The sequence below is a fragment of the Mobula birostris genome, chromosome 6 (assembly GCF_030028105.1).
Source record: "Mobula birostris isolate sMobBir1 chromosome 6, sMobBir1.hap1, whole genome shotgun sequence".
Classification (NCBI taxonomy): Eukaryota; Metazoa; Chordata; class Chondrichthyes; order Myliobatiformes; family Myliobatidae; genus Mobula; species Mobula birostris.
Window position 1 is genome coordinate 19,261,860 of NC_092375.1, and position 11,553 is coordinate 19,273,412.

Genomic DNA, 11,553 nt, shown 5'->3' on the forward strand with positions numbered 1-11,553 from the left:
TATGTAAAATTCAGAGGATATTCGGAACTAAACTCTGAGATGGGTATAAAAGGAGAGAAGATATAACCGCATGTTTATATATTGGTTTAACTCTCTGTTCAGAATCAATAACATGATATGGGCTTCTCTAGAGAGTGCAGTCCTCAGTAAAACTGTGTATGGCCCATTGCATTGGACGGTGAATAATTCCGCCGCCATCAGTTTCATGCTCTTTTCTCATTGCTGCCATCAGGAAGGAGGTACAGGAGCATCAAGACCCACACCACCAGGTTCAGGAGTAGTTATTACTCCTCAATCGTTAGGGTCCTGAACCAGATGAGATAACTTAACTCAACTTCACTGACCCAATCACTGAACTGTTCCCACAACCTAGAGAATCACTTTCAAGAATTCTTCTACTCTTTTCTCGATATTTATTACCATTTTTATTTTTTTGAATTTGGTCAGTTGTCTTTTGCACATTGATGTTTGTCTATCTTGTTGGGTGCGGACTTTCATTGTTTGGTACTGGGTATTGTTCAGGTGTCACAGACACACAAGGGCTGACAGTTCATCCAGTAGGATGTGGAAACAGGCAACAAACCAGGCCAAGTGTGTAGGAACAGAGGTAACAGGATCAGGATGCTCTGGATTTAAGTTTTCTTTCAATCTAAAATAAAAATCCTGAAGGTCTTGCCTGATATGTTGACAGTTTATTCTTGTCCATAGATTTTACATGACATCCAGAGTTCCTGCAGATCTTTGTGTGTTTTGCTGTGCCTGAAGATGGTCCATTGATAGAATGGCCTTTAACCAACAAATACTTCAAATAACCCAAAGTAAAGGATACAACAACTCAAAAGCACGGTTAAATGCTTTTACTAGTAAGAGTACAGTTTCCTTGTATTCAAAAAATGACGTTACATACAACTATAAATGTTACTATAAACTGTGCCATGTCATTAAGTGGCACTTAATGAAGTCTTCAGTTCTTCACTGCTATTGCTAGCAGTATGTCATTGCAGTCCGAAGAACAAATGCTTCTGTCTTTCAAGATGGCTTTGAATTTTGCAGATGCTCCTGTCTTTCAGTTTTGTTTCGCAAAGAGGCACCTACAGTAGCCTCTTCACCACTCTCGTCACCTTGACTCGATGCACATAGCGTCGGAGAAGCTCACCAGCTGCTGTTTTTCAGAGTAAACACTCTCCAATGAATTGGGTAGTGGATTCTGAGTGGAGTGGTACTGTTCAGTACCTGTACGATCATATCTCAGAACCTGTGATTCATCCTCGACACGGGTGTATGGACTGCCATTCTCTATTCCAACAGATTGATGAAGGTCTGGGAGAACACTGGTTATCTTGTGCGGCATTAACACCAACCAACCTGGAAGTCTCACGGTGTTGGTCGCTAGCACTGACTGCAGAAACTGGAGTTGTTGCTGCTATTTATTTGGGGAAGATCATTTGTCAGTGTGTGACAAATTTTCACATCAACAATGGTTACCATGGTTAAACCTGAAAAGCGCAACATCTGGACGAACCAAATGACTAAATATGTACAGATATACTGATCATGTCCTAATATGACGATGCCATGATTACAACGACCATATCTCAGTACAGGGATTAATGGGGTAATTTTGTGTGTGTAGCTGATGCAAAACAGCCATCCCTGAATTGGAAAGTAAAGAAAAATATTTCAAAGTTACATGGAACATCCTAAAGTGTTTTCAAACCACAAAACCTGCAGATGCGGTGAATCTGAAGTAAAAACAGAATATTTGAAATAGGCTGCAAGTTTGGACTTGTGTTTTTATTTCAGATTAGCAGCAGCTGGAGTTTTGTAGCCATTGAGTTTTCATGAAAGGTCATTGATGTGACTTATTAAATCTCTGTCCCTGCAGAAAGACTTGCTGAGTATTTTCAGCATTTCTTGTTCTCACCACAATATGGAATCCCTGATATCTGAGCTCCCCAAGAGGCTTGATGTCACAGAGGCACTTTATGATATCATTCAGTCCTGGGTTTGCTGCATCACCTGTCAATGTGGCCCTAGGTTTCATTGTCTATAAAACTTTTCCATATCTGAGTAAGGTGTCATATAACCATATAACAATTACAGCACGGAAACAGGCCACCTCGGCCCTTCTAATCCATGCCGAACTGTTACTCTCGCCTCGTCCCACCGACCTGCACGCAGCCCATAACCCTCCATTCCTTTCCTGTCCATGTAGCTGTCCAATTTAACTTTAAACGATAACATCGAACCTGCCTCAACCACTTCAGCTGGAAGCTTGTTCCACACAGTTACCACACTAAATCATAGATCTTACAATCTGGGAATTATTAGAACTTCGTTTTTGAAATTGTGTAATACCCTTTGACTAATCTCACAAGCTCCATCATTTTCAAAATTTGCTATTGTGATTATCACAATGGAATCATGGACTTCCTGCTTAGGTTTCTTCACTCATTGGCTCAAATAATAAATATCGTTTTTCATAGAACTTGGAACATATGAAAGCTTGAATATAATTCCTAATAAATTCGTACCCTACACTGTACTCTACGCCGTACCCTATGCACACCTCCCCAAAAATGTAATTACGCATCGCGGCGATGCAGACCGCAACAACTGTGATTGGTCCGCTTGGTAGAATCACATTTTCTCCTATACTGCAATAGCTTCCCATTGAGCAACTGAAGGGCAGGGAAGGAACTCTGGCTGCAATGCTTTCCATAAAGCTTTACAGACCTCCAAAATTATGGAGGACCTTGTGCTTGACGCCAATTTGTAGCTAGCTGCTACAGCCTGTTGACTTCCACCTGAAGCTAAAACTCGAATGGTGGTTGCTCGTCTCTGAGTATACTGTGCCAACACTGATGCTAAATAAATGGTTGGAGACGATGAACCAAATCGTCAAATCTACCCACCGACATCCAAATATATTTGAAATGCATTTTTTCGTCCTTGTCTCTCAATGACCAGAGAAGCACAGAAAATTCACCCTCCTTCAGTTTCAGTCGCCATTGTTTGAAGTTTGAGTTTCTTCGTGTTGAAACTCAACACGAAGAAACTCAACCCAGTGGCATAGAAACCCCACCGCCAACTAGCGTTTTGGCGGTGAATTTGCAGAGTGACGCAGACACACCAGCGCACAAGTATAAATGCTCACAACAGCGTAGCCCACTTGTGTAGGCCACGGCGTAAACTAGTATGCAAAAGTATAAATTGGCCGTTAGTCCAGTGTAGTTTTGTGTTGTTTCATGTAGCACCATGGTCCCGGAGGAACTTTGTTTCGTTTTTACTGTGTACTGTACCAGCAGTTTATGGTCAAAATGACAATAAAAAGCGACTTGACTTGACTTTGTCATTGTACTTCTCTGCAGTGTTTCCTACGTTCCCTTCAAATGATAACCATACATTGTTGAGCAACATGGCTTGATCTACGATACTAAGATGGGTGGTGTTGTAGATGATGTGGTAGGTTTTCAAAACTTGCAGAGAGATTTAGGACTGTTAGAAGAGTGGGCTGAAAGATGGCAGATGTAGTTCAATGCTGAAAAATGTGAGGTGGTACATTTTGGTAGAACTAATCAAAATAGGACATACATGGTAAATGGTAGGGCATTAAAGAGTGCTTTAGAACAGTGGGATCTAGAAATAATGGTGCATAGTTCTCTGAAGATGGAATCCCATGTGATTAGGGTGTTGAAGAAAGCTTTTGGTTTGCTGACCTTTATTAATCAGAGCATTGAGTATAGGAGTTGGGATGTAATGTTGAATTTGTGTAAGGCATTGGTAAGGCCAAATCTGGAGTATTGTGTACAGTTCTGGTCACCGAATTATAGGAAAGATGTCAATAAAATTGATAGGGTACAGAGGAGGTTTACTAAAATGTTGCCTGGGTTTCATCTCCTAAGTTACAGAGAAAGGTTGAACAAGTTAGGTCGTTATTCTTTGGAGCGTAGAAGGTTGAGGGGGGACTTGATAGAGGTGTTTAAAATTATGAGGGGGATTGATAGAGTTGACGTGGTTAGACTTTTTCCATTGAGAGTGGGGAAGATTCAAACAAGAGGACATAGGTTGAGAATTAGAGGACAAAAGTTTAGGGGTAAGATGAGGGGAACTTCTTTACTCAGAGAGTGGTGGCTGTGTGGAATGATCTTCCGGTGTGGGTGGTTGGGGCAGGTTCTGTGTTGTCTTTTGGAGTTGAATTGGATGGATATATGGGTGGGGGGGGGTGGAGGGTTGTGGGCTGGGTGGGGGTCTGTGGAGCTGGGGTGGGGTGGAGGTTCGGCGCGGACTGGAGGGGCCGAATGGCCTGTTTCCGTGCTGTAATTGTTATATGGTTATATACTTATTTAATTTACAGTAACTATTTATGTTCTTACTGTAATTCACAGTTTTTTTCTCTATCATTATGTACTGCTGCCGCAATGACACTAAATTTCACGACATTTGCTGGTGATATTAAACCTGATTCTGATTCTGATTCATATACTATGAACTTTCTGATACTTTGAATTTTGAGGTGTGTGGTGTTCTCACATTCTCCCTGTGATCACATCAATTTCCTTCTCAGTTGCTCCATTCCCTCTGCACATCAAAGACAGGTGGCGTGGTAAGAACCTGACAGAGTTGATGGAAACGTGGGGAGAATAAAAGGAAGGAGTATAGAACTCATGGAAGTGGGTGGTTAAATGTCACCGCAGACCTAGTGGGCTGAAGGTCTGTTTCCATGCTGAACGACACTATAAACTCAAATACAGGTCATTTTCTTTCACCTTCTCTCATTCATCTGACTTCTCCTGATAATCTAAACACTGAAGGTGGTTTCTTTCTAGAATGCTCTTTGGTTTTGTAGAGAGTAATGAAAATTAAACATGACAGGTTCCATAAAGTACCCATTAATGAAACTTTTGACCAAAGCTGGGAATTTAATTAGCCATTGTAAATTGTCCCATGATTAGACTAGGTTTAAATCTGGGGATTACTGGATGGTGTGGCTTGAAGGGCTGGAAGGGCCTTTCCTGCATTATATCTAAATAAACAAATAATAAATAAACAAAATCTAAGCTGTTCTCAAGTTTGAAGTGGCTCGATCAGACACAAAAACAAGTTAAGAAATTAATGTGTAAACTGTGTAATTGGTGGCACGCAAAATGAACACCCGGGTAACATTATATAATACAAATCAACACACAAATTGCTGGAGAAACTCAGCAGATCAGGCAGCATCTATGGAAATAAATGCAATCGATGTTTCAGGCTGAGACCCTTCTTCAGGACTATTACATACATTCTTCATGGATTTGTATGTAATACGGTTCCATATTTAAACAAATTCGCATTAAAAACTCTGGTTTTTCATCAAAAAATGACAGGTGTAGTTTTTTTAAAAAACTTTCCAATAACAAACTTTGCATTGACTTTTCACAGAATTTTCTCCTAGTATTAAAACATATATGGAGTCTGATTATGCCCATTAATAAAAAAACAGTCTCCAGGATATCTGTGTAATAAATTAGTGCATTTTCAATAATTCAAAACATGAACGTCTTCATTAATTACCACCATCGTGGATAACTAAGAGTTCAAATTTCAAAGTGAATTTTATTATGAAAGTCCATATATGTCATCATATACAACCCTGAGATTCATTTTCATACCGGCATACTCAATAAATACATGGAATAATAACGATAACAGTATCAAAGAAAGCCTGCCTAACTAGAGTGTTCAACCAGAGTGCAGAAGACAACAAGTTGTGCAAGTACAAAATGAAGAAATAATAATAATAACTAAATAAGAAATAAGTATTGAGAACATGAGATGAAGAGTCCTTGACAGTGAGTACATTGGTTGTGGAAACATTTCAATAATAGGGTGTGAAGTTGGACCAAGAGCCTGATGGTTGAGGGGTTATAATTGTTTCAAAACTGGTAGCGTCAGTCCTGTACCTTCTTCCTAATGGCAGCAGCAAGAAGAGAGCATGACCTGGATGATGGGGGTTCCTGATGATGGATGCTGCTTTCCTGTGACATCACTCCATGTAGATAGAACGATAGAACCATAGAACATTAAAGCACAGAAACAGGCCTTTTGACCCTTCTTGGCTGTGCCGAACCATTTTTCTGCCTAGTCCCACTGACCTGCACCTGGACCATATTCCTTCATACACCTCTCATCCATGTACCTGTCCAAGTTTTTCTTAAATGTTAAAAGTGAGCCTCCATATACCACTTCATCTGGCAACTCATTCCACACTCCCACCACTTTCTGTGTGAAGAAGCCCCCCCCATGTTCCCTTTAAACTTTTCCCCCTTCACCCTTAACCCATGTCCTCTGTTTTTTTTTCTCCCCTAGCCTCAGTGGAAAAAGCCTGCTTGCATTCACTCTATCTATACCTATCATAATTTTATATACCTCTATCAAATCTCCCCTCCTTCTTCTGCGCTCCAGGGAATAAAGTCCTAAACTATTCAACATTTTTCTGTAACTCAGTTTCTCAAATCCTGGCAAGATCCTTGTAAACCTTCTCTGCACTCTTTCAACCTTATTAATATCTTTCCTGTAATTTGGTGACCAAAACTGCACACAATACTGTACTCCAAATTTGACCTCACCAATGCCTTATACAACCTCACCATAACATTCCAACTCTTATACTCAATACCTGTACTTTGATTTATAAGGGCCAATGTACCAAAAGCTCTCTTCACGACCCTATCTACCTGTGATGCCACTTTTAGGGAATTTTGGATCTGTATTCCCAGATCCCTCTGTTCTACTGCACTTCCCAGTGTCCTATCATTTACATTGTATGTTCTACCTTGGTTTGTCCTTCCAAAGGGCAATACCTCACACTTGTCAGTATTAAACTCCATCTGCCATTTTTCAGCCCATTTTTCCAGCTGGTCCAAATCCCTCTGCAAGCTTTGAAAACCTTCTTCACTATCCACTACACCTCCAATCTTTGTATCATCAGCAAATTTGCTGATCCAATTTACCACATTATCATCCAGATCATTGATATAGATGACAAATAACATTGGACCCAGCACTGATCCCTGTGGCACACCACTAGTCATAGGCTCCCACTCAGAGAAGCAATCCTCCACTACCACTCGCTGGCTTCTTCCATTGAGCCAATGTCTAATCCAATTTACCACCTCTCCATGTATACCTAGCGACTAAATCTTCCTAACTAACCTCCCATGCGGGACCTTGTCAAAGGCCTTACTGAAGTCCATGTAGACAACATCCACTGCCTTCCCTTCATCCACTTTCCTGGTAACCTCCTCAAAAAACTCCAACAGATTGGTTAAACATCACCTATCATGCACAAAGCCATGTTGACTCTCCCTGATAAGTCCCTGTCTATCCAAATACTTGTAGATCCTATCTCTTAGTACTCCTTCCAATAATTTACCAACTACCGACATCATATTTACCGGCCTATAATTTCCCATTACTTTTAGGGCCTTTTTTAAACAATGGAACAACATGAGCTATCCTTGAATCCTCCAGCACCTCACCCGTTGATACCAACATTTTAAATATATCTGCCAGAGCCCCTGCAATTTCAGCACTAGTCTCCTTCAAAGTCCGTGGGAATACCCTGTCGGGTCCTGGGGATTTATCTACTCTGATTTGCCTCAAGACAGCAAGCACCTCCTCCTCTTCAATCTTTATAGGTTCCATGACCTCACTGCTTGTTTGCCTTATTTCCATAGACTTCATGCCAGTTTCCTTAGTAAAGACAGATGCAAGAAACCCATTTAAGATCTCCCCCATTTCTTTTGGTTCCATACACAGCCGACCACTCTGATCTTCAAGAGGACCAATTTTATCCCTTACTACCCTTTTGCTCTTAATATATTTGTAGAAGCTCTTTGGATTATCCTTCACTTTGACTGCCAAAGCAACCTCATGTCTTCTTTTCACCCTCCTGATTTCTTTCTTAAGTTTCTTTTGCACTTTTTATCCTCCTCAAGCACCTTATTTGCTCCCTGTTTCCTATACATGTCATACATCTCTCTCTTCTTCTTTATCAGAGTTCCAATATCCCTTGAGAACCAAGGTTCCTTATTCTTATTCACTTTGCCTTTAATCCTGACAGGAACATACAAACTCTGCACTCTCAAAATTTCTCCTTTGAAGGCCTCCCACTTACCAATCACTTGACAGAGAACGACTTGTACCAATCCACGCTTTTTAGATCCTTTCTCTTTTCTTCAAATTTGGGCTTTTTCCAGTTTAGAACCTCAACCCGTAGACCAGATCTACCTTTATCCATGATCAAGTTGAAATTAATGGTGTTATGATCACTGGAACTAAAGTGTTCCCCTACACACACTTCCGTCACCTGTCCTAACTTGTTTCCTAATAGGAGATCTAATATTGCATCCTCTCTAGTTGGTGCCTCTATACATTGATTTGGAAAACTTTCCTGAACACATTTTACAAACTTTAACCCGTCTAGACCTTTAACAGTATGGGAGTCCCAATCAATATGTGGAAAATTAAAATCCCCTATTATCACAACTTTATATTTCCTGCAGTTGTCTGCTGTCTCTCTGCAGATTTGCTCCTCCAATTCTCGCTGACTATTGGGTGGTCTATAATACAAACCCATTAATGTGGTTATACCTTTCCTGTTTCTCATCTCCAGCAATATGGCCTCGGTAGACAAGCCCTCTAATCTGTCCTGCCAGAGCACTGCTGTTACATTTTCCATGACTAACAATGCCACCCCCCCCCCCCCACCTTCATTCCTCTGCCTCTATCACGTCTGAAACATCGGAACCCTGGAACATTAAGCTACCAATCCTGCCCCTCCTGCAGCCAAGTTTCACTAATGGCTATAATGTCGTAATTCTATGTGTTAATCCATGCCCTCAGCTCATCTGCCTTCCCCACAATACTCCTTGCGTTGAAATAGACACACCTCAGAAAATTATTACCACCACACACAATCCTTCTATCTGTGACTTTGCATGAACTTTTAATATCATTTATTTTCACCCCCACTCCACTATCTGCTCTGGCACTCTGGTTCTCATTCCCCTGCAAATCTGGTTTAAACCCTCCCCAATAGCACTAACAAACCTCCCTGCAAGGATATTGGTCCCCTTGTAGTTCACGTGTAACCTGTCTCTTGTACAGGTCCCACCTGCCCCAGACAAGGTCCCAATGATCATGAAATCTGAAACCCTGCCCCTTACACCAGTTCCTCAGCCACATGTTCATCCGCCAGAGCATCCTATTCTTACCCTCACTGGCACGTGGCACAGGTAGCAATCCTGAAATTGCCACTCTTGAGGTCCTGCTTTTTAACTTCCTACCAAGCTCTCAATACTCACTCTTCAGGACCTCCTCACTCTTTCTTCCTACATCATTGTACCAATATGCTCAATAGTTTATTATTTACATAGACCAAGTCGGATCACACATAAAAAGCCAACTTAGAACTCATTGGTAGTAATTTACTAATTATGGTAATGGCAATGCTGAAATACTTTTTTAATGAAGTAAATCATTGAAAACATATATGCTGCTCCCTGTCACAAATAAATTAAGCAAATTTGTTCTTCAACCAAACTGGAGCTCTTAACTTCCCTGCAAAGTGTGGAGAAAAAGTAAAATATATTATAATCACAAGAGACTCTGCAAATGCTGGAAGTTCAGAGTAACACACACACACACAAAATGCTGTATTCATGGAGAGAGATAAAGAGTCAACATTTTGGGCCCAACCACTCACTGTGTAAAAAGAATTTCTAACATTCTCTTTTAAAACTCTTCGCTTTCAGCTCAAACCTGTCCCCTTCTTTTTCATACCTCTACCAATGTTGAAATAATTTTGACTACCTAGAACAAGAGGTTCTGTGGATGCTTGAAATCTTGAGCAACAATCCTGATGAAGGATCTTGGTCCGACTCCTAATTCCTCTCCATAGATGCTGCTTGATTTGCTGAGTTCCTCCAGCATTTTGTGTGTCTTACTGTAAAGAAAGTACGTTATTTCTTGGAACTCTGAAGTGCAGAGGCTAATTGCAATGAAGAGTCTTCTTACTCACACATAGTCATGTAAACGGTAATCACTATGAGAGGCAGAAGGCAGTCTGTTCTGAGGTGCAGTTTGTATTGATAAAGCTTGTGGTTGGTAGGGTCTTTCATTCCCTTGCTGAGGGCAAGGAAGACACAGGAGAGCTCCTCCAATGACAGCCATACCAGCTGACACAAAGCCAATATAGAGAGCTTCCCCCATTTCATATCTGGTTCCTGCTGGTAACACTGGGTTGTAGAAATCACGGATTAGGTTACTTGTTGACTGAGACACCGGAATGAGGCACATGATGCTAGCAAGGATGTAAAATGCCCCTCCTGACATGGCAATATGATCCTTGGATGAGGTTTCCCTGAAGCACACAGTGCATTTCATACCCACTACAGAAACGCAAGTGGCCAGTGTGGAAAACAAGCAGGAAAATACCATCAAGACACGAGCGACCTGGAGGTCTGGGGGCAATGCCAGCTGCGAGCGATGGACTTGGCACTGGTAGATGCCGGTACTTTGCCAGACACATTCCATCCAAAGTCCTTTCATGAACTCCATGGCAGTGATAATATCGGTACCCACATGTGCCGTTCTACACCAGTGAGGTAAAATGGTGGCAATCAAAGTTCCAAACAGACTGAGGAGGCCAAGACAAAATCCAATAATCTGAATTCCCATGTTGGCCATTTCGGTCTTCTTTCCTTTCCTCTTGGACAACTGCAGTAACAACACCGCTTTTTTGGAGAATGTGTCCTTCCTGTTTTGCGTAAGGTTGATGCCAGCCTGCCAACAAAGAACAGGATAATCGCATCACCATTACACATTTGCCAAATGTGGCCTTTCAAAATGAGTTTAAGAGTCTGCTGCTTAATGGCCAGATTTCCTTAACTATTTCACACTTCCTCTGAATCATTTTTTGCTGATTGGCAAGAAACTGCAGAGAGTTGTGGGCACAGCTTAGCACATCACAGGAAGTAGCCTCCCCTCCGTAGGCTCAGTCTATACCTTTCACTGCCTCAGTAAAGCAGCCAGAATAATCAAAGACTCCACCTATCTTCCCTGAAGATTCTCTCCTCTTCTCCTCCCATCAGGCAGAAGATAGAAAAGCCTGAAAGCATGTTGGAGCAGGCTGAAGCACAGCTTCTATCCTGCTGTTATAAGTCAATTGAAGAAACCTCTCAGTCAACCTGTTATAGCCTTTCACTTTATCGTCTCTGCAGTTTCTTTGTAACATTTTATTGCGCATTCTGTTATTTTTTCCCCACTTGTACTACCTCAATGCCCCGTACATTGGACAATAATGAACCAACCTCAACTCCAGTTTCAATTCCAAAACAGGTAGGAAAGCTCTTATGGTCACATTTTGAGGGATAAAGTGAATGCTCCCCACCCCACCCCACCCATAAACAGGAATAGGGCTCACAATGGATGATTGAGATGCAAATGTAATGGCTGCTTTGTGTTGCATTTTCATTTCTGTTACTGCAGTCAATGTGTAGCTGGATG

General features: G+C 41.3%; 1 protein-coding gene across 1 annotated transcript; it reads right to left on the reverse strand.

Annotated features, from left to right (window-relative positions):
• Window positions 1–10,062: 10,062 nt before the first annotated feature.
• LOC140199704 (claudin-14-like) lies at window positions 10,063–10,734 on the reverse strand. Its single transcript, XM_072262183.1, has one exon. It carries the CDS (start codon window positions 10,732–10,734, stop codon window positions 10,063–10,065), a length of 672 nt encoding a protein of 223 aa, XP_072118284.1.
• Between the last annotated feature and the right edge of the window lie 819 nt (window positions 10,735–11,553).